The sequence below is a fragment of the Taudactylus pleione genome, unplaced genomic scaffold (genome assembly GCF_031769625.1).
Source record: "Taudactylus pleione unplaced genomic scaffold, aTauple2 ptg000115l, whole genome shotgun sequence".
Lineage (NCBI taxonomy): Eukaryota > Metazoa > Chordata > Amphibia > Anura > Myobatrachidae > Taudactylus > Taudactylus pleione.
The window spans coordinates 275,095-299,726 of NW_028284517.1; the positions used below are offsets into that span (position 1 = coordinate 275,095).

Here is a 24,632-nt window from a genome sequence, read left to right on the forward strand (position 1 = left end):
TATTTGAAACCCCGACTTCCTTCAGGAGTTAAAAATGGGGGTACCCATAGTGATCCCCCATGTCTACACATGTTTGGGCGATTCACACCACGTAGGAACTGTCAGTAGCCGGAGCCAATCAGCGGCCGCTCTACAGTCAGTGCAGCCGCTGATTGGCTCTCGGGAAGTGCCAGCTCCATGCATGTTCCGTCAGCTGGCATTCGGGAGCTATCAGTATGTGTGGCAACACACATACTGATAGCTGTTGTGTGGGTCGTGTAAACTCGTTTTTTTGTTTTGCTAAGTTCCTGGATTACTGCGGAGACCGGCGCCAGAATATAGGTGAGTATGAATTTTTGCAGACCCATTCATTGAGGACAATCTACTGGACAAGGGGACAGACACATCTGGTATAGGTAAGTATGTGTGAATGGGTAGGTGTGTGTAATAAAGTTATACTGTCACGGTGTGTGTGTTTTGTCTTTTTTTAACTATTTATTTTACAGTGAAGTTACAGGTGCCGCATGTCTGCTGGCACTTGTTGTTCCTCAAGTGCAAAATGGCAGGCATGCTGTCACTTGTAGTTCCACTGTAAAACACAATAGTTTTACATTATTTGCCCCCCCCATTACATCCATACCCACCAAACCAGAGGTATGGGGAAGAGCCCCAGGCTTCAGCGTAAGCCTGTGGTGCTCGGGAAGGGGGGACCCAGAGATCACCGGCTTGCGCTGACCGATTTGGGATGCTAATGCTTTGGACCTGGAGCCCCGGTGATTGGGTCTCCTGGCTGTGGCATTACACCCCAGTCGGTTGGGTCTGGTGCAGGTCTTAACTATAGGGGGATCCCCACGTTTTTTTTCCAACTATATTTAAAACCAGAACTGGTCCCTGCAGCCTTGGGTTGGTTTCTAAAATACGGTGGAACCATACACAATTTGTTCCCCATATTTTTAGAAACCAGCACTGCCTGGCAAGCCTGGGGCTGGTTTGGCTTTTGGGGGGGAACCTTATGTAATTTTTTTTGTAAATTTTTACCCCGTTTTTTTACAGGTTAAACAAAAGGGGAATTTTCAGGAAATATTCTAGGGAACCCCCTAAAGATGTGCAGATATGGGGGATCACTATGGGTACCCCCATTTTTAACTCCTGAAGGAAGTCGGGGTTTCTAATAGCCGCAGCAGGTGCATAAATGCGGCTTTGAATAAGGTGATGCAGAAGAGCATTTAGAAGTTTTTTTAGGGCAAAACAACTATGCCCATCAAATTTGGGGTACTTGAAAATGGGGTTCAGCATATTTTAAACTTGCTAAAGTGACTTAAACAAATCGTGAAAAATCCACCTGGCGCAAACACCTGCAATCAAAAAACACATGGGGCATACTTGGGGACCCCCCAGAGTCAAGTTCTCTAGTTTTTAAGTTTGTGCCCCAACTTTTTTTTTTTCGCCCCCTTTTTCAAAGTAAATTTTTGGGGTGTCCTTAAGTTTTGTTTTTTTTACACAGATTACCTTTGGGGGACTGACTGAAGGCTGCACGGCGTTTCTCGAAACGTTGCACCCCAAAACCCCAATTCTGCACTTTTTACCGCCTGTCATTCATAGGCGATACTTTACCGCCTAGGCGGAAAGTCTTTGAAGTTGAATACGGGGTAAAACCAAAACAGGCGATAATGACGTCATCATCAGTAAATTACTGCGGATCCGGACTTAACGCCTCAAATTGAATACGGCCCTTTATCTCCTAACAAAGCTTAGTAAATAAACCCCTATATAACACAGAGCAGCATTTTCATGTACCATACCCTGACAGTGATTGTTACCAGCCAATTGTGCAGACATCACATAAATGTACTTCATACACAGTCTAATTAATGTTCGCATTTCACTTTTTCAGATAATTGCTGACTACAATACTTAAATACCTGGACATGGCTTAACTGTGTATAGTGTGCATGTTCTCTTCATGTTTGCATGGTTATCTCCCACAGGCCACAAACATACTGAAAGGTTAATTGGATTCCTTCTAAATTAACACTAGTCTCCATGTGTGTATGTTAGGGAATTTAGGGGGAGATGTTTCAAGCCGCAGAGTGGGATAAAGTTACGCAACGCAACCGGTCAGCTCCTGTCATTTATCTAGTGCAGCATTTGAAATGTTAGATGCTGATTGGTTGCATTGGGCAATTACACCACTTTATCTACAGTGGTGCTTGGAAGTTTGTGAACCCTTCAATATTTTCTATATTTCTACTGAAATTTGGCCTAAAGCTACCTCAGATTTTCACACAAGTCCTAAAACTAGATAAAGACTAAAGCAAATGAGGCAAATAAATTAAACATGCTAATTTTTAAATTTTTTTGAGGACAATGATCCAATATCACAGTTGCAAAAGTATGTGAACCTTTAAGCTTAGCAGACAGGGCCGCCTTCAGATATCATGGGGCCTGGGACGGGCCAAATAGGCAGAGCCCCCCCAGCCCCCATTATACAGAGCCTCACCCTTCCCCGAGTAATCTCCCTCCCTCCTCACAACGAGGGCCCCGGGGCCTTCCCACCCACTACTTTTTCCCTGTTAAATTTACATTTACTGACAGGCGCCACCTGCGCCCAGTACTATATCCTCTCCCTACCTCTCCAACCGCCCGCTGCTGTTGCAGTGTTTATGGATGCTCCCGTCTGCTCGATTGTGTTATTGGTTAGCAGCACAGAGCAGGCTGGGAGCATCCACTCTGCCTGCCTCCAACAGCCAGCCACATACATAGCAGCAGCGACGGGCGTTTGGAAAGATAGTGAGAGGGTATATTGTAGTAGTGGGCACGGGCGGCCGCGGACCACCAGCCGAGCCTGTCAGTGAACGTAAGTTTAGCAGGGTGGAAATAGTGGACAGGCGGTAGGAGGAGCGGTCGGGCCCCCAGAGTATCCGGGCCCGGGACTCCAGGCCCGGCCGTCCCCCTTGATGGCGGCCCTGTTAGCAGATACTGTATTTTGAAGGTGAAATTAGAGTCAGGTATTTTCAATCTATTGGATGGCAATCAGGTGTGAGTGGACAACTTATCTTTTTAAAAGAACAGGGATCTATCAAAATCTGATGATCACAACACATGTTTGTGGAAGTGTATCAGGCCATGAACATAGGAGATTTCTAAGGACCTCAGAAGAAGAGTTGTTGATGTTCATCAGGCTGGAAAATGTTACAAAACTATCTCTAAAGATTTTGGACTCCATCAATCAACAGTCAGACAGATTGTGTACAAATGGAGAAAATTCCAGATCATTATTACCCTCCCCAGGAGTGGTCGGCCAAAAAAGATCACACCAAGAGCAAAGCCTCAAATAGTTTGCAAGGTCACAAAGGAACCCATTGTAACCTCTAAACAACTGAAGGCCTTTCTCACGATGGGCTAATGTCAATGTTCATGAGTCCACCATCAGGAGGACACTGAACAACAATGGTATGCATGGCTGAAAAAGCAAAAAAAATGAACATTGCTGCCCATCTGCAATTTGCTAAAGATCACCTGGACAAGCCTGAAAACTATAGGAACAATGGCCCTCATTCAGAGCCACTCGCTATTTGCGGTCGTTCGTTCTAAAACAAGGGGTGGCTATTCAAATGATCCGTTCGCAAATTGCAGTCTGTTCACACCTCTAAGTCTGAACGAACGAGCAAAACATACGCTCGTTTATTTGTTAAAAACGCCCCCTGGCCGCTCGCACCATACGTCATGTCTGCTATTTATTAGACTAATTGAGTACATCGTACAGCGTATGAACTGCTCGCTATTCTTGTGGTTGGTTTTTTCAACCACTATTTTGCGAGCAGTTCTGAGTTAAAAAAAACCAAGTGACGTGGTCAATGACGCTGCTGTATTAATTATGCACACCGTTAAAACGCCCGTTTTGACCTTTAAGCACGTCTGCGTTCTGATCTCCACTCCCCGTTTACAAGCACCTTCCCCTGTTACCACCCACATATGCCTCATTCTGTCACTCAAAATAGCAGGCACTCGCTATATAGCGTACAAACGATTTTCAGCCGCACTGACTGGTTCGCGCATGCGTACTAAAAACCGTACGCATGCTCAGATGTGCGAACATCGCTCGGAACGAGCGTACGGCCGCTAGCGAGCGGCTCTGAATGAGGGCCAATGTTTTGTGGACAGATGAGTCCAAAATAGAGCTTTTTGGTTTAAATGAGAAGCATTATGTTTGGAGAAAGGAGAACACTGCATTCCAGCATAAAAACCTCATACCATCTGTGAAACACGGTGGTGGTGGTGTTATCATGGTTCGGGCCTGTTTTGCTGCATCTGGCCCAGGACGACTTGTCATCATTGATGAGACAATGTATTCTGAATTATACCAGAATATTCTAAGGAAAATGTCAGGACATCTGTCCATGAGCTGCGTCTCAATAGAACGTGGGTCATGCAGCAAGACAACGACCCAAAGAACACAAGTCATTCACCAAAAAATGGTTAAAGAAGAATACATTTTAAGTTTTGGAATGGTCAAGTCAAAATCCTGACCTTAATCCAATCGAAACGTTGTGGAAAGACCTGAAGCGAACAGTTCATGGGAGGAAACCCACCAACATAACAGAGTTGAAGCTGTTTTGTACGGGGAAATGGGGTAAAATTCCTCCAAACCGATGTTCAGGACTAATCAACAAGTATTGGAAACATTTAGAAGCAGTTATTGCTGCACAAGGGGGGTCACACCAGATACTGAAAGCAAAGGTTCACATACTGTTGGCACTCACAGATATGTGATATTGGATAATGTTCCTCAATAAACAAATGAGCACGTCTGTTTTTTTTCTCATTTGTTTGATTTGCTTCTCTTTCTCTACTTTTAGGACTAGTGTGAAAATCTGAGGTAGTTTTAGGCCAAATTTCAGCATAAATATAGAAAATTCTGAAGGGTTCACAAACTTTCAAACACCACTGTATCTCCAAGGCTTGGTACATCCCCCTTTAGACTGTAAGCTACAACAGGGCAGGGACTGATATGAAACCCAAATATTCTCTGAACAGTGCTGAGTAAATTGGTGGTGTTATATAAATAAATGATTATTCTTCCAGGGTGCTATGTTTAAATGTATTTACCCCTCACCCTAATATCCAGCTTTCACTACTTGTACTCAGCACATGCCACTTACAACTTATCTGCTACGGTTTTCCCTTTGTCTCCAAGAAACGCCTTCCAGAGCAGCTCATATGCATAACCCACTCGTGGAGGCCTGAACAAGATGAGCTGAAAAGAAAAATTTTATTTTAATAATTTTATATAATCTAAAATTGGTGAAATATAAGTAATGTAAGCAGTAAATGTAGAAGTGAAGAGGAAATTGTTGTTGGAATACTACAACAATTCTAGTCTTAACATTGCTTAAGTAGTTACACTGGAGGTACTACAGGTGGTGCTGTTACCAACATGTTACTAGATGGTCTTTCAGTCTAGTGCAAATCGACTCCATGTTAGTTACTAGTTATGCTGTGTCTGTATGGTGAGAAACCGGCACTGTTCATACTACAGTTTTGCTTCATAAACCTTCTATGTTTGTTTGATGACTGATCAAAGAAGCAAGGTTATAGGACCAGGCACCATGCATCCCAGTCACCATACCTGGCACGAGAATACTGCAAAGGGCATGTGGGATGCACTACAGAAGCTGCATGAATGATCCAGTTTAAACAGAAAATTATTCCTAAGAAAACTTTACCAAATGAGACTTTGCAAAGCAAAGGACACTCAGAAGCATGTAAATGCAATACAGGAGACAGTCTATAGGTGAGGATAGAAAGTGCAATAATGTAGTACAGGTTGAGTCTCCCATATCCAAATATTCTGAAATACGGAATATTACGAAATATTGAATTTGTTTCACATGACTGAGATATTGAAACCTATACTTTTTGATGGTTCAATGTACACAAAGTATGTTTAAGGCACAACATTATTACAATTATTGTATAAAATTACCTTCAGGCTTTGTGTATAAGGTATATATAAAACATAAATTAATTTTACATATGTTCACAAACTTTGTTTGAGCCACAAAATTATTGAAAATATTGTATAAAACTACCTGCAGGCTGTGTGTATAAGGTGTATATAAAACATAAATGAGGTCTGTTTAGATTTGGGTCTCATTCCCAAGATATTTCATTATGGTATGCAATTATTCCAAAATACGGAATATTCTAGTAAGGACATTTATGTGCTTACCTGTTAAATCCTTTTCTTCAATTCCATAGGACACAGGCTTTACGCTTGGTATAGGTTGGTGAGTAGTTGTCTAGGCACCAAATAGTTAAAACTCTTTACCCATGAGCCCCTGCTCCCTCACCCCCATGACCCTCTCCCAGCCACAGGCAACTCAGTTAAGTTAACATGCCTAAAGCAAGAAGGAGGAGAAGGAAGAACGAGTCACATACAGGTCCAAAAAATCTCCTTTTCTTCTTTCTCCATAGGGGACACAGGCTTTACCCTGGGATATCCCAAAGGTAATCTCCTAAGGGAGGGAATGCTCCTGAGCTGCACTGAGAACTCTTCTCACAAAAGTCCCAACAGAAGAGGCGAAGGTATCAAAGGAATAGAACTTCACAAAGGTATGGGCAGAGGACCACTTGACAGTTTACAAAGTTGCTTCGCAGAGGCACCATGTCGAACTGCCCAAAAATATATATATATAGTAAATACTGCTAGTGCATGCATGATAATGTACCAGATTAAGAACAGCTATGCATTATAGAAAATACATCATAGTCCTGTGAATTATAACATATGTATAATGTATAATTCAAGTTCACAGCTTGGAACCTGATCCCTAGAGGAGAGATTGGCCCCCAGGCAGTAGGGCCTACCAGGGGTTTGCTCTGTGGGCCAGTCTTAACCTTGACATGTACCAGAAAGGGCCCCATCTGCGTGCTCCTCTCACCTTGTGTCCAGCATCCTCTAGAAGATGTTTGGTTTCTAGAAGAACTCGTCTCATACCGGGGTTCGCCTGGAAATATCCGTCCTCTTCATAATATCCAATTCGGAGAGGTTTGGTAGAGGAGTAAATCTATAGAACAAAGATCAGCGAGATGAGGGTGTGTCGTAGTGTTGGTCACTAAGTGAATTATAAATTCTGTACTAAGCTCCCGAAAGATATACCCCGTTTTCTGCTGTAAACATGATATTATTATGGTTTTCTGTGGAAATCGGTATAAATCTCACTCCTCCCATGGGAACATCAGAGTTAGGGAGCCCTTCCCCTATCCCCATACACTCCTCACCTATTATATATGTGTGTGTGTCTCATTACCTCCTCATTGAAATGAAGGGGTAGCAAATTTGGGTCCAGGCGAAAAAACTCATCACACCATAGAGCCCTCATGGAAAGTACCAGATCGTCCACATCTCTCGCCATAGGTCCTGTGCATAGTGACACTGAAATAACAGATACATAATAAATGTTCACCCTTTTTACACTCCATCGCAGTCTGGGCAATAGGAGATACCAAAAAAACGTCCAACCCCAATATAATGTATTACTATCTGTGCAACAGACATGCAACAAATGCGTACCTCTTATATCCTATTACTATCATAGAAATAACACACATGCAACACATGTACACAGTACCTGTTACATCCTATTACTGTCATAGATATAACACACACATTGTACAAATATGCACCCTCTCTTACACGTTTTTAATGTCACCATTGACTCCCATTAAAAGTGTACCTCTCTTGTACCCCATTACCCTCACTGAAGTAACAGACATATAATACTCTGTGCTGTGTACCGGTATCTCAGATTACAGCACAAAGGAGCATCTGACTGGGGTCACAGAGCATGAGCCCAGCGATCAGCTGACAGGAGTCCCGAAGGAGCTCACTGATCACCAGCCCCTGGTGCAGGTGAGTGTTATTTATTTATTTTATTCTGATTATTTTTCTATGTAATCAGCCTGTGGTCTATCAGACACACATGGCTGATTACAGAAGCCTGCTCCAGGCCCTGCTTTTCCTGTCAGCAGGCAGGGAAGGCTGAGCTGGAGATGGGAAAATGGGGGAAAAGCCTGCATAACGCCATCTCTAAATAGCGTTATTATAGCAGGACTCCATCCCCTGCATCTTTTCACAATTTCTTTTAGTAATCTGAAACAGATCACATTTTCCCTTCCAGGTATGGGTAAGGCGATATGCCTACTAAAACAGTGCAAATTTAAGGGCCGTGGAGTAGTTTTTATGAAAACTGCTCCAAAAGCTCTTTAATACATTTAAGTTATACTAAAATCAGTGCTCGAAGTGGGAATTTAGAGGTGGGGGTATGGAAATTTGAATAGCCCCCCAGCAGCACACTACACACCCCTTCTTCCCCACTGAGCTGTGGAGTGATCTCCAGGGTTCCCTTAATTGGGAGCTTGTCTAGGCTGTATTATGGCTGATGCTCCTGAACAGGAGAGTCATAGCAGCTGAGCTGCGTCTTCTTGTTTCTGCATCCAAGAGTACCGACAGCAGAGCAGCAGTTGTCCCACCCCTGAACCAGCTCATCAGGTGAACAACTGCCTGTCAAGGATCCGCGACGCTGGTAACTTTGGATGACAGGGGTACAGGGGCGGATCCAGGAAAAAATTACAGGGGGGGGGCACCATGATTGACATGTGTGGTGTGGGGGGGGTGCCAACTGTGTGAGGGAGTGTGGCCCATGTGCTCACTGTGAATATAGGGTCCGTATATATAGATAATTGTATCATATACAACAATATATATGGTATATAGTTCTACTTTTACTTTGAGCAGCTCAGTGGATTAATGGGCATATTCAATTAGCGGCGAAAAGTCAGTTTCTGCGGAAAAGTATTGCGAGTGACGTCATTTCGCCATGTGAAAAGTTTCCTCCGTATTCAGGGCCTGATTCAGAGCCGGACGCTCTTTGAGAGCGCTCGCTCTGAATCAGGGCGTCCCTTTTTTTTTTTTAAAGACAGCCTCCTGGCCGCTCGCATAGCTGTGGAAGACCACCCACAGCTTATGCGAGCGGCCAGGTGATGGTCGCGATGGTCAAGACCATCGTGCTTGCGACGAGACCCTTGTGGTAGGGTCTCGTGGCCGCAAGCCCCAGTGGACTTCCTACTCTAATAGAGCAGGAAGTACACCTACTGACATCACGAGTGATGTCAGTAGGGCCGCCCACAAACGGCAGGCATTCCTGCAGGAACGCCTCCGTTTGCCCAGCCAACCCCCCCTGCCCGCCTCCAAAACAGGGCAAGCTGCCCCGCTTTGGTGCGAGACCCGTAACGACGGAGCGCCCGTCGCTGGCCGGGTCTCACGCATGCGCACGCCGGAGCCGGCTCCAGCGTGCACAGGGGGGGACCATTGACCTGCTTGCGAGTGCTGTGCACTCACGAGCAGGTCTGAATCAGGCCCAGAATTCCATAGACTTTTCGCCGCTGCGGAAAGTCAATGTATTGGAATAGGCGAAAAAGTTCCGCCTATTAATAGGTGTTTTGGGGTGCAAAGTAGCGAGAACCCCCCTGCAAGCTTGGGACAGATCCGCAAAGGTAAACTGCATCAAAAAAAGTTTAAAAAAATACTTTAGATCACCCCAAAAATTTACTTTAATTTTGGGGGCGAAAAATTCGAAATTTGGGGGACAAACTTAAAAACTAGCGAAATAGACTCCAAGGGGGTCCCCAAGTATGTCCCAGGTGTTTTTAAGATTGCGGCAGGTGGATATTTTACGTTTTTTAAAACTTCACTTTAGCAACTTTAAAATATGCTAGCACCCATTTTCATGTACCCCAAATTGCTGGGACTAGTTATTTTCACCAAAAAAAACCTGTTAACTTGTACCCGCTCCACCCCCCTCTTGATGCCCCTGTGTACGGCGCACGTGATGTATTGTTACATCGCTTGACACATCGTTTGGTCACACCGTCGTATGGTGTGTACCCAGCTTTAGAGGCCATTTTCTGCTCCTGTTAAAATATATCATTGATTACAATCTGTCACATGACCTCAATAACAGCACTAATATAGATATGTTTTATTAATACAGAATACTAACAATTTATTAATATATTGTTTTAAGAAACAAGTGGCCCTGTGTGCAATACCCGCTAGTACCCTCCCCCTTTTTGTTGTGTCTCCATTTCCCCTCGCCTCCCCAAAAAAACAATCAATCAATCAGTAGTTTATAATAAAATAAAAATCTGAATTTACTTAAAAGTTCACGTTAGCATTAGCAGCACAAACCTTTATCAGTGAGGGTCCGAGGGACAGGAGCCAGGAGATGCAAGAATAAACTATATTAATAAGTAGGCTATGAGCTGTCAATCACTGACAGTCAATGCACATCATTTCTGCACTGATTGTCAACAAGTGACAGCTCTGTATCAGTATATGTATACAGTAGTTTCTTCTTGCTGCAGTGGCTGTCATCTCTGTCAGGCTGACCTTGGACCCCAGCCCTGCTGTGCTGTGTTGTGTGTGGGTGCGGAGCCGTGGTGCTGTGTGAGGGGGCGGAGCCGTGGTGCTGTGTGTTCTACAACAGAAGCAGCACTTGCCGGGGCTTCTCCTGAGTGTTTGCTGCTCTCTGTGCCTGTCGCAGACAGCAGTTCCAGTGGCTGCGCCGTGGCTCCTCCTCTACTCATGACAGGCGGCTCCTAATCTCATCAAGGGTGCGCGGCATAATGTCACATAAAAGTCAGGAAGGCAGCTGTTGCCAAGCCGACAGACTCAGTACTATGCTGTAGTCCTGTAAAGTAATTTTTAAAAAAAGTGCCCAAGAATGACAGGGGAGGTGCCTCAGTGCCACCCTCCTGAGTCCGCCACTGCAGGGGTATGACTCACTCGGTATCACTCACTCAAATCCGGCGCCGGGCGTGAGCCAATGAGAAGCTGACACTTGGTAGCTTCTCATTGGCTGGAAAGCAGCGTCTGGCTCGCAGCCGAGCCAGTCTTAAGAAGCTTCCCATTCTTGATTGGCAGCTGGTCTACGAGCCAGGATTGGCTGGCGACCAGTGCCAACTTTGAACTGCAGTGCGGGACCCGATGCTAGTCCCAGCTCAGTCCCAGCACTGACTGCCGCTTGTTGAGATGTGTCCCCAGCGGGACACATCTTACACAATGCTGCTGCTGTTCCTGCGCTATGGGATCCCATACTCGATCCCAGCGCTGGGGTGCGATCGCTGGGCCGGCGGGTCCCCACAGCAGTCGCACCCTCCGTAGTTAGGGCGGACTCAGAAGCGCCCTCCAGTGGCCGGCGCCCCTAGGCAGCTGCCTAAGCTTGCCTAGTGGAAGAGCCGGCCCTGGCCGCAGCAGTGCATGTTGGAAGATTTATTGGTCACAATACTCTATGCAATTATCGGCCTATTCCACCGATAATCTACATATTGGGCTCATAATTGCATAATTTATGCCCGCCATAACATACAATATTAAATTAAACCAACCAGATACAATTTCCAACATCTATTCATCCACAAATAATATGCAAATTTTACCTGCAGTCATTCCATCAATGCACGCACGGACTCCACGAAGGCTGCAAAATGAAATATTATATATTATATAGGGCTAACAATTATTATTTAACTTTAAATCCTGACTACATGTCTTTAGTGCATATTGATGTTATTTCATCTACCATGATTGAATATTGTGCTAGAAATTAATATAATCCCATCCATCTTGACCAAATATTGTTCTAGAAACTGATATTACCGTACCTACAATTCTCTGACCATGCATTCTGCTAGAAATTCATATTCTCATATACTGTACGAATCGGTCCAGTTGTAAATAGTTTATGCACCATTATTTGTGCTGGGTTACCTGGGGAATTGGGTCTAACGGGAACCTTGGAATTCACTAGGAATCCCCTGCAAAAGAAGTGATGGACATTAGCCCAGGGAACTCTGCTCATGGCTGCTACTGATGAAGAGGAGGAGGATCAGAAACTGGTGAGGGGCTGGCAGCACTTTGTCATAGTCCATATAGATTGGCCCATTTCTACCCACTGTACATTCTTGGGAATTGCTCCAGGATCTGCTCAACGATTTCAGTTTGTGGATTGTGTACTTAAAAAAAAAAAGTTGCTACCTACAGCATAAAATTAAATGTTTTGTTTTGGAATATATTGGTCAAGAATGATTCACTACAGTTTGTGGGCCGCACCATAAGACCATTGCACACCCGTTTTATGCTACATAGAAGAATTTTAAATAAATATCCAGACAAATTACATTATATCAGAATGGTTCTCTAAAAAATGCTTCCATCAAAGGAATTGAGGGCATGATTCACTACCTTAAGCAATTACATATGCAATAGCAATTACGCACGCAGTTCAACTACGATAGTATGCTAATACATTGCGATCACCATGCCCTCGCAGCACTTCCCAAGGAGGCCCACTATACTCAGCACACATCCGTAATGTTTAGCAAGCCTTCAAAACCATCGGTACAATCGAGTACCATCGCAGCCTCACGCACATCAGAAATTGCTAACAATGCACACTATGAGATCTCAGACTGCGTAGGCCATCGCAGTGGATAATTTATGCACGCCCCAGCAACGGCGTTCAAATGCACTGGCACACCACCGTTCGCCTCCCCACAGTCCCGATAATAATTGGCCGATTGGGTGCATAATCGCAGTTGCGTAAGGTAGTGAATCAGCCCCCGGGAACATTAAAGTGACCAATAGGGGAGGAGATCGCTGTAGCCTTTTCTGTAAGAGAGAAGCCTATTGGATTTTTTGGCTACAGATCCTCACCCGTTTGGGACTGAATGACACTATAGAATTAAACAATCTCTAGGAATTTTAATTACTAGGATATTGCTTGATGTCTGGAATTAATTTTATGTTTTTGTTGAATTTTCTTCTCTCGACTACTAATTATATATATATATCGCTGAACATCAAAACAAATTATATTTTCATTGAACACTGAAACATATCTTCTCCACTATTTTATTAATGACCAGCCCCATGGAATGGGCAGGTTCTCCATCTGAATATGAGTATGCGAGCAGTCAGGGGCGTTTCTAGAGAGGAGGGGGCCCGTGTGCAGTCTCCGACACGGGCCCTCTCCTCTCTCTCCGGTGAGTTGTGCGCGGCCAGCGCCGAAGTTATAGACTCTGGGCACTAGGGTGTGCCCAGAGTCTATAGAGTTTGCACAGGTCACCAGGAAAATGGGTGTGCAGTGCGGGGCCCCCCTGGACCCAGGGGCCCGTGTACCCCGCACACCCTGCACCCATTGTAGATACGCCCCTGCGAGCGGTTCAGCGTCTTTGCACTTAACCCCATGCAACGACACTCCCAGACAGGCCCGGCATGGATGGTGGACTCGAGTTCATTCCTGAGTGGGTGGTGAGCAGTATTGCAGATGGAAATTTTGCATGGAATCATGTGGTAACCAGCCTACACTGTCCTATACTTGGTACTACACCTGTAACTGAGGGTCCTTTTAATGTTTTTATGCAATTAAAACATTTATGCACTATGGAGCGCCCCCTATCTTTCTTTTTAATTTAGTGATATATATTTATTATATTAACAAGTATATTGGCCCCGGCATATGCTATCACCTCCCCAGCTTTGCTCCACCCTGCCCCAGCAGTGTTGCAGCTGCTCGTACTGTTCTCACCCGCCTCCCTCTGATACTAGGCAGGGGAATAGCGAGGGTGGTTCCAGTGGAGCATGAGCTCTGGGCGCCAAAATGGACAGAGGGCGCCATTCAGGTTTCCCGGGAATTCTTGGGGCGCTGCACAGTATGACGGCCGCCTGTTAGTTTTATCTCGGTTTCTTTGCTCTATATCCTAAATAAGTTACAGATTGGAGATCCGTTTCTAGATTTCATGCTCCCTCAAGCTGCCCAGATTGTCTCCCCTCCGGCCCCCCCTCCTCTGTGATCATCTTCTGTCACCTCTCCTTTACTGTCAGATTAATTACATTCACTTCTCACCTCTTTAATTCCCTCCCCTATCTACCATGGGATCGGCTCTTTGCCCCTCCCCTCTCCGTTCTTATTGGCTTCTGTCACCACCCCTCTCCTTTTCTTATTGGCAGGTATGAGTTTTAAAAAAAACTCACTGCTTTGCTATGTAAAGTAATGAGGTGTTCCTAGGCATGACCACAAAATGTTATTTAAAAGATCTTTTAAAAGATACTGGGCTCTATTTATTAACATTATTTTTACTAAAATAAAGTGAAAAAGGGTGTTTTCACACCCTTTTCACATTATTTTAGTTTCACCTGAATTTATTACAGGGCAATTGGAGTAGAATTAGTAAAATTCTACTCCAACCCCCAGTATCACTTATTTTTAGTAAAGCAGATCGCATTTCCCATAATTGTAATGGGAAATGTGATCTGTGTGAAAGTTACTAAAAATAAATTGTAAAAAAATACCGGGGGAAGCCCTGTGATAATAACGCCACCTGGAGGTGGCGTTATCCAGGGTCTCCCCCGGTTACCGGGCTCCCACTCTGCTCTAACAGGGAGAGTAGAGGCGGGAGCCGGTACCAGTATTCAGCTATGTGGTCTAAATAGACCGCAAGCTGATTGCTGTAAAAAAAAGAAAAAAAAAATTAAACATTTTTTTTTTTACTTACCTGAATCCAGGGACCGGTGATCGGGCCTCCGGTGATGGCTCCTCTCCGGTCAGCTGGTCTCCCACAGTGCACTGGGGCCCGGTCATCAGGTGATCGGGCCCCAGTGCAGTATGGGAGATCACTTGATCGGGAAGCCCGGAGAAGACCACTGGAGGCCAGGAGGATGCAGGTAAGTGTAATGAAGGGAGGGGGGGTCGCGGGGGGGGGGGGGAGGGGGGGTCGCGGGGGATGGGTCTTAGCGCCGGGGGGCGGGGCTTAGCGTCGGTGGGGGGTAGTAGCGGTGGTCGGTCGGCGCATGCGCGGGCTCTTAGTTGCGGTATTTTTTCCGAAAATACCGCGACTAGAGTGCGGATGGGATCCGCAGGGACAGAGCTTTATCGCAAGCTCTGTCCCTGCAAGGGATTTATAGTAAATCCCTGTGATATTGCCTGAATTCGCAATGCGAATTCACTCGGTAATATCACACTACAATCCGCATTCAATATGCGGATTGTAGTAAATAGAGCCCACTGTATTAGGAGACCTGGAATGATAGTGGTAGACAGAACATGGTTAGTTGTACTCACATTAATATAGGTGCAATGTATATTAGTGAAGTAGGAGCATAGCTGAGAATGGAGCTTCCCATAGGTGATCAGAATATATAATACTATCTCCTCTATTGACTAATAACAATGATGCAAATGAGATAAAAGCTAGATTCTAGGTGCTATACATAAAGAAAGCAGTGCCAAAGCAGCTACCCCTTAATGTCAGACAGTGCATTACCGAAGCATTCTATTCCCCCAATGGGACCTCAACACCCAATGTGATACTGCCACTGTTTGCTGTTTTTATATTCACTTCAGTATTCCCCCGCAGGCTGGCCATACCCCACTGGCACAGTTGAGTACAGGGAGGGGGCGCTACGACATGCACTTTCTCCGGGCGTCATGGTTCCACACTGCTCCTCTGATACTAGGTACCCCGTTCCCGGCGTCTAGTCCTCCTTTGCTAGGTCTGTTCCTTCGCCCTAGCAATGGGAGCGGTCAGGGCTCACACATCGGCATACACTCCGTGTGCATTGAGGAGACGGGACAGACCGTAGGAAATTATTATAACAATATATACAGGAGGAATAGGGCTCACCTCTGTCTGCTTGAAGTTGGCTTAAATCCAGCAATTCCACAAACACTGGACAGGAGGCGAATGCTGCCAGCAAGGTCACTTCCAATACCAAGAATTGAACCTCCACCACCAATCAATGCCCCCTCCCCACCGGAAGATCCTGATACCCCCTTGGCTCTGTTATGGGGGTTTAGTGTGTGTCCGTATATTGGGTTACTGGTTTCACAGCTACAGTAGGAGAAAGCGGTAGAGAGTATTATGTAATAGTACATAGCATTGGAATAAATTCCTAATACAGAAAATGTAGATAATGGATGCGTGATTAGAATATTCAGCAAAGGATGGAAATTATATATTATGTACATATAAGAGTTTCACATAACAAGAGTAGATTTTACAGTCCAGTGTTCTCCATGTGCAGACTGTTGGTAAAGAGTTGTGTATGCATTACCTTACCCATGATCCTCTGCCAGTAGTGGATGGACATGTGTAAATCCTGTTCAAATCCCCTTTAACCGGGTATACACTAGATGATATTGTGGATCGGACTATATATCGTCCACATCGGGCAGTGTGCATCCACTATGTCACTGACGATGCTGGCTCCTGGGCATCGGCAGCGTAGTCACCCATCGGACCTGCATGCAGGTCCAACAGGCAATATCGTCAACTGGGGGCCATGCTGCTGAATGGCCCCCGAAGTCACTCCCGGCATACTCACTTGCCGATGTCAGAACTGCCACCTGGATCCGCCTTACTTGACATCGGCTGGGTACTCATCGTTAAGTGTGTAGCCAGCATAAGACTGAGCACTGCTTAGTGGACTGTGCCCCATAGTAAGGGTGACTGTTAGCTGCACTCCAGGGCAAGAAACAATAAATGATCTTTCCAATCCCATGGGATCTATGTGTGAAGAGTGTGAGATAATAGAAGTGCAATGAATTGAGTTTAAGTAGTTTAAAATCCAACCCCAACCAAACTACTAAGAAGTCTATATCAGTATGATCAGTGCCTCAATGGAGTTCAAGCCCAACAGGATAGTTCTGACCTTGTCTGACTGGATGGACGAGGAGATGAGGACTAATAGTACAGATACAGGACCCGAATATAAGTCACACTCAGGTCCAAATGCGACCACATTCAGAATATTGACTGTGTATGGGCAGTCAGCTACATATCACGAGAATCAGGCTTACAGAGAGAGAGCAGCAGATACGAGATACAATAAGCAGAGTTTCAAGTGGGAGATGAGCTGAACTAGACACATGTGGAACTACAGCAGTGTTTCCCATCCTCAGTCCTCAGAGTTCCCTAACAGTACGTTGTACAGACTAGAAGATCTGGAAAACATGCACTGTTGATGGTCCCCGAAGACTGAAGTTGGGAAACTTGAACTATAGAGATACTGGGGCTGATGTAGATTTGGACACATTTTGTGCAGTTTGCATGGGATGAGTCTGAGCCACGTGGAACACTGACTAGGCAGCTAGGTACACTGCCATCGAGCACCCAGATCACATAGACCTGGGGATAGGAACTACCAGCAGAAACAGCAGAGACTTCTTGAATTTACCATAAAAGAGTCTGAGGAACATTTGTCTTGGCAAACACAATGGCTCCTTGTTTCTTAAAAACCTTTACCAGGACGCTGTCCTCTTCCTCCACATCATCGAGGTACTGCACAAGGCCGCAAGTGGAAGGATGGCCCTGAAAATCCAACAAAGGTGCTGTTAAAAGGGCGTCCGTGATTCACAGGTGAATCAGTTTGAGCCTTTTATTAAAGGTTCTATTCATTATCACTTATTTCTACAAAAGCAGGTGAAAATTGACATTTTCACCTGCTTTTGTAGAAAATAAGTTTTCAGGCCATCCATCAAAAAGGTAATGCAGGAGACATCACAGATATGTCCTGCTTACCCTCCTCTCGGGGAATGGCCCGCTGTCCCCATACACTAGTATCACATCTATCTGCTACTTACCTTCCTTCCTCTCGCGGAATGGCCCACTGTCCCCATATATTAGTATCACAGATATGTCCTGCTTACCCTCCTCTCGGGGAATGGCCCGCTGTCCCCATACACTAGTATCACATCTATCTGCTACTTACCTTCCTTCCTCTCGCGGAATGGCCCACTGTCCCCATATATTAGTATCACAGATATCTCCTGCTTACCCTCCTCTTGGGGAATGGCCCTCTGTCCCCATACACTAGTATCACATCTATCTCCTACTTACCTTCCTTCCTCTCGCAGAATGGCCCTCTGTCCCCATATACTAGTATCACAGATATCTCCTGCTTACCCTCCTCGCGGGGAATGGCCCGCTGTCCCCATACACTAGTATCACATCCTCCCGGGGAATGGTCCGCTGTCCTCATACACTAGTATCACATCTATCTCCTACTTACCTTCCTTCCTTCCTCTCATGGAATGGGCCGCTTTCCCCATATACTAGTATCACAGATATCTCCTGCTTAACCTCCTCTCAGGGAATGGCCCGCTGTCCCTATATACTAGTATCACAGATATCTCCTGCTTACCTTCCTCTCAGGGAATGGCCCGCTGTCCCCTTACACTAGTATGAGGAGACAAATTCATTGAGCGCCGGAAATACTATATTTTTGGAGCTTGCCTGCGGGAGCATTCACCATCTTCAGATGATATTTGCTCCTGCTCGCAGCGCACACCTCGCTCCTCCATATTGGAAGGAGTTCCGGGTTGCAAAGAGGGATCCGAAACCCCTGTTTGGCTGCTTCCGCCAGACGCCAGGGCTTTTGTGCGCAAGTGTGAACTCTAGTTCACGTAGGCGCACTAGTTTCACTGCTCCTAAAGACTCGGAGAGACAGGAGATTTTTGGATCAGCTGTCTCCTCATCGGAGCAATGATGATTTGCTCCGGCACTTGCTGCAAGTTGGATTGTTATATATTGGGTTATCTGATGGTATCATAGTGAGTGTGTACCAAATTATAATTTACAATTTTTACATTATTTAAGCACTAAGATCCTGATTCAGAATTTCCCTCAAGGCTGCCGAAGCCGCTGTCACATTGCGTGGTCTAAAATAAATGCAAATATTCTCCTGTATTCAAACCAAACCACCCCTATCCGTCTGTTGGTGACAGCAGTCGTCATCACTATCAACACGCATTAACACCAGCCCGATACCTGCACGTTCATTTGTGAATAGCCCACAATACAGCCTACATGCCCCCAGCCCCCTCCTCCCCCTGGGACACTCAGATGAGTGGTAGTGCAGTGCAGATGAGAATAGTCAGTAGCATGGGAGGGGGAGGAGGTGACAAAGTGGGAGGAGCACAGAAGCAGGGTTCCAGTCAATAGATAGATATCATTCTAACCTGCTACATGCTCCTTCCTCCCCATCTACCCCATCTGTGTCACCCCTGTTTGTCTTCTCCTCCCTTTTAGAGTGTAAGCTCTAACGAGCAGGGCCCTCTACCCTCTTGTGCTTCTCCTTACTTTAGTTTCATCTACTTCTTACTCACCACAAGGGCACCTAACACTTGGTTGCTTATGCTCTGTTGCTGAGCTGTAACTAGACTTTTTGGTGCCCTGTGCCAAAAAGAGCATTGGCGCCCCCCTCATTTTTCAAATAATGCACCCAAAAAAGGGCCATGGCTTCATGGGGAAGGGCCAGGGATGAGATAGGAGAGGCCAGGAGATGCTGGGGATGAAATAAGAGGAAGAATGATAATAAACAGAAATTTGACAGGCCCAAACAGCGCCCCCTGACCTGTGGTGCCCTGTGCGATGGCACCGGCCACACTACCCTAGCTACGGCCCTGCTCTGTTGCTTATCTGGGTGTTATGGTCGCTAATGTAGCAATATATATATTATCCATGTCCTGGTCCTGTATTGTATTGTTCTGTAAGTCGCTGGTCTACAATTTGTTTATGTACTTGGTAAGGCGCTGCGGAACATTTGTGGCACCATATAAATAAATTATAATAATAATAATAATAGCTATGAAAAAGGTTGACAATGTTAGACAGGCAATAGGTTGACAAGGACAAAAGGTCGACACAGAAAAGGTCGACATTGATAAAGGTTGACAAGGTCAAGATGTTGACACTAATATGGTCTGCACTTTTTTTTTGTTTAAGGTTAGACACTTTCCAGATGGTTAGGGATAGGCACTTGAAGGGACCGTTCGGGTTACGCACTTACCTCGACGGTTACGGTTAGGCACCATGAGGGAGAGTTAGGTACCAAGAGGAGGGTTACGGATAGGGTTTAGAAAATAAATGTCTACTATTTTTGTGTTAACCATTTGACCCTGTTGACATTTTGTACCTGTCGACCTGTGTTGACCTTTTGTCCCTGTCAACCTATTGTCTGTCTAACATCTGTTGTCTATCTTATTCTTGACTATCTTTTATACCAAGCCCAGGTGGCAGTCAGAGGAAGAGCAGAGAAGGTGAGAGGGAGTGTGTTCTGAGATGGGGTCGGAGATGTAGCAGCGGGAGGAGTGATGCCCTGTGACATAATATATAATATAATAGTTACCTGATAACCGACATGTTCCTTTATAGAGATGGGGATTCCGTACAGTGGACCCTTTTCCTCTTTCTTTAGAAGTCCTTTGAGCTGGGCCTCTATGTCCGGCATAAAAAAGGTCACGCAGTTCAGATTGTCATTTACTTCCAGCGCCTGTGTGAGAAGACATTAATCAGAGTCTAATGCGATCACTTTACTTATACATATCGCAGGGACGGGATCCTATCGGAGCCCCCTGTCCCTGTCTGTGAAGATTGATACTTCTGGATGATACTTAATTGTTATTGGCGCGAATAGCGGAGATAAGAAGTTATAATTATTGGGTCATAAGCCCAATAATGAATAAATGGGCCCCTTAATGAAGCAAAGAATGCTCATGTATCTTTGCTTCCCTTGTCTGCATAGTTACAGGTATTAGGCAGGCTTATGCTGTGTCCATGCAATAGATCAGTGCTGAATCCAATGCAACAAATGTATCTATAACTGTATTAGTGTATCATACGGATCCCAAAAATGGAGACTAAAAGCAATTGAAGGGATCTCCTCTCTGGTCCATATAGTCACTTGGAGGTGGTGGTGAGGGGGGAGGGGCAGTCCTTCATAGACGATTCCATTCCTATTAGGTGAGTTCTGGGGAATGGATGAACAGAGATGTAGTTACCTTGCCTGCTGTTTAAATCTCGGCGGAATATCGACAGCCGGCGCCCCAAACATAAGTATAGAGGGGCCTGGTTAGGTGTTAGCCGTGGGGGGAGGGTTAGGTTTAGGCACCACGGGGGGATAGGGTTAGGCTCTGGGACACACACACACACACAAAATCTCAGCTAGCTTAATATAGTTGTAGGATACAGACAGCGGCATCCCGACAGACTCCTGACACGTGCAGCCAGAGCCGGCCCTAACCAGTTTGATGCCCTAGGCAAGATTTTGGGTGATGCCCCTAGCACCATCGCTAGTTCCGCCTCTGACCCAGCACCCCTCTCCAAGCACAGCACCTATCAACCAGCAGCACACATGACAGCAGCAGTCAGCAACATCCATCACCCCATACCCATTGCAATCCTCATCCACAGACATTTTAGTGCCCTGTGCCAGCAAGAGCATTGGCGCCCCCACTCCCTTGTTTGTCTCAGGTTACAGGACTCCGCAAAGGTCCATTGTAGGAGGAGCTGCATCAACATCGACAGCCGCCCCGTTTGTAGCGAGCCCCAGAATGCAGTGCGCAGTGCCCCACCATCGACCCACTTGCGAGCGCACAGCAACTATTTGTAAGAGAACATAAGCTAATAGCTTTGCATTAAGTGCTATAGAATACAATTATACTTAACTTGCTGAGATGATGCTCCTTTATAGGCAAAAGTTTGACTGCATACCATCTACCAGTGTAAAGGCTCGGTGAATAATTCATAAAAGGATTTCGGTACTATAGAAGTAGAACATTGGTGCACAAACCACAGACCATGGAAAGCGTACAGCCTGTGGCCTATGGCCACCGCTGGAAGCCCGCCATCCTCTGTTCAGATCTACCCTGATTATATTAATAAGAGTAGGTCTGTCAGGCAGTCACTAGTTGGGCGCATCCCATCAGTAACTTGTCTGTAACAGGCAGCCTTTGCAGCAAATTAGATCAGTTGCCAGGTTGCAGAACTCAGTCTCACATTTGGCGATCTCACCAGACTGAGGGGTCTATTTACTAAGCAGTGTTAGGAGACAGAGTGAAAAGTGATAAGAAAGGGATAAGGTACCAGCCAATCAGCTCCCAACTGTCATTTTTCAAACACAGCCTGTGAGATGACAGTTGGGAGCTGATTGGCTGGTACCTTATCCCTTTCTTATCACTTTTCACTCTGTCTACTAACACTGCTTAGTAAATAGACCCCTAAGGCTCTGTTCCTGCACACGTGTGCATGGCATGCAGGATCATGGTAAAGAGCAGAGTCCAACCCGCGACAGACACATCCCGATGGACAGTGCCAGGCTGCACCAACCTTTCTGGACAAACGTATATATTAGCTTTTCTAATACCGGTATAAAAGACAGTCTAGGACGCACATGTAACATAACATATAAAAGTAGTTTATATAAAGCTGTTTAATTGTTTTTAGGCTTAAGATCATAGTGATCTGTGCAGTGATTCTCCCAAACTCACCTGCCTCAAGCAGGTCTATTGTCTGGTCGATATTTGGATGCTTCTCGGTCAAATTCAGAACCGACCGTTAGTAAATCTCCATCATCTATGTAAAGTTTTGATGGTCATTCCGATGTTCTAAACTGCTCTATAGTTACATTTTTGGCCGATTTGGCATCGATTTTGACTTCAATAAATCTCTGATTTTCAAACTAGCTACCAAATTGCACAAAAATGCTAAATTGCCCTTTAGAAAATTTACCCCACACAGTAATTTGCTGACAAAAGCCATAAACAGTAACCACAAGCCACCCTCAAACTTTAATCTCAGTTATCTGAAAGACAACAATATAAACACCTCTGATAGACTTTGATAGTATGTACCACCTTGAATCATTACACACTAAAAAAACAAAGAAGAACTCCCAATCTCACCAAAACAAAGGTACAGTAGAAGCACTTAAAGAATTTCAGAACAATAGAGAAATAACCATCAAACAAATGGAGCAGGGAGTTGTGATTGTGGATACACAGAGACAGTGGTGGGCTGGGCCGGGGGGCAGGGTGCCAGCTGCCCCCCGGGCCGGTACATATTGTGTGGCACTAGGGCCGCTGGCCGTAAGCTCCTTCCCGGAGTCAGCTGCTTCACTCACTCACCCTCCCCGTCACCGCACCACCTGATGAGGAAGCAGCTGAGACAGGAGCCAGCAGCATCCAATACATGCCCTGTGAGCCGAGAAGGTCTCACCCAGACGCGATCCATCTCCGCACTGCACCGACACTATGAGAGCCGCAAACCCCGGCCAATTAGCAGAGAAGATGGAGGCCAGGCTGTTTTTCTACAAACAACAGCCCAGGTGGAGATCCTGGAGACCTGGACCCCCGCTGCATCTCCTCCTGGACCGCAAGGTACAGTTAATAACTGGCTGCATGCAGTGACCCCTGGCTCCTCAGCTCTCATACTCCAAAGAGACCTGCTGCATAAGATCTTGCAATAAAGCTGTCAATCATTCACCTTGAACATGCAGCAGAGTGACTGTAATGCATACAGATGAGCAAGCATCTAGTGGTTATGCAAATTTTGGTACCATAAAGAGCCCCAGAATCATGTATTTGGTGACTGGCAGGGCTTTCTGGGACTTGTAGTTCTCCCGCAGTATGGGAAATGTAGTTAGCTGAAGCTTTGTCTTATTTCTAATCCTTCTTGAAAATAGACTTCTTGCACTCTACCAGACTGCCCTGAAGTGTGTTTGGTGTATCTGATGTTAAATGGCTGCACAGAGAGTGATTGGTGTTGCATTAAGTGAATTGTTTCCTTGGTCTGTGAGGAAATGGTTTCGATGACATGTCTCGGTAGTGCCATCATTTGAAGAGTAGCATGTGTTTTATAGTTGTCTGGCACCCATACACAAACCACCTCTGGCAGAATGCTGAATTTAGGGCCTAATTCAGCATGGATCGCAACTGCAACAGCATATGCAGATGGCTGATTGTTGCGTACTGCGCATACACGATAGCAGCATTGCACTCGCATTGTGATCACACAGACTACAGAAAGCCATCCTAGAGTGAGTGATGTCAGGTCAGCATTTGGGGGTGGTGACGGGGGAGGTGGTCAGAGAAACGCAGGCGTGCCTGCCCGTTTGAACACTTACATAGGCGTGCATAAATGAGCCATTGCGACAGCATACGCAGCTTGAATACTTACTGTATGTGACAAGACTTGCAATATCTGAGTAAGGTCAGACCTACTATAATTGTGCGTGAGGGGCCGATGTTAGCAGTGACAGCCGGGAAGGTTCCTCGACCTGCCTCCTGGCTGTCAGTGTCAGGCTGTGGCACAGTGCAGCTAGCATGAGAAGGGCCCCGGCATACTAACACAGCTTCCCCCCTCAAGCTCCCCCACCAGAACAGCTTCCCTTCCTTGGCTCTGCAATAGCCCCACCCCCAGTTCTCTTCACTTCATCACTTCTCTTTCCTCCCTGCTTCGACTGGCACCACACAAAAGAAGGCTGACCCTACTGTAACTGCAGTGCACACCACAGAAGTCTCTCCCACTGTCACCTTCTCCCCTGCAGTCTCTCCCACTGTCCCCTTCTCCCCTGGAGTCTCTCCCAAGGACCCCTTTCTCTGCAATCCCTCTGGCTGTCCCCTTAACCCCTGTAGTATCTCTCACTGTCCATTGTGCCCTGCAGTCTCTCCCACTGACCCCTTTCCCCTGCAGTCTCTCCCACTATCCCCTTTCCCCTGCAGTCTCTCCCACGGTCCCCTTATCCCCTACAC

At 45.8% G+C, this 24,632-nt stretch overlaps 1 protein-coding gene across 1 annotated transcript in view; it reads right to left on the reverse strand.

Annotated features, from left to right (window-relative positions):
- Window positions 1–23,112, reverse strand: part of LOC148524855 (vitamin D3 hydroxylase-associated protein-like) — a 40,962-nt gene extending 17,850 nt beyond the window's left edge. The window contains exons 1-8 of the mRNA XM_088471589.1: window positions 23,098–23,112; window positions 20,231–20,374; window positions 17,279–17,412; window positions 15,727–15,933; window positions 11,482–11,522; window positions 7,293–7,417; window positions 6,924–7,049; window positions 5,142–5,236 (exon numbers count right to left, since the gene is read on the reverse strand). Of these exons, the coding sequence (XP_088327715.1) occupies window positions 5,142–5,236; window positions 6,924–7,049; window positions 7,293–7,417; window positions 11,482–11,522; window positions 15,727–15,933; window positions 17,279–17,412; window positions 20,231–20,374; window positions 23,098–23,112 (887 nt within the window). The remainder of the gene's footprint in view (window positions 1–5,141; window positions 5,237–6,923; window positions 7,050–7,292; window positions 7,418–11,481; window positions 11,523–15,726; window positions 15,934–17,278; window positions 17,413–20,230; window positions 20,375–23,097) is intronic.
- Between the last annotated feature and the right edge of the window lie 1,520 nt (window positions 23,113–24,632).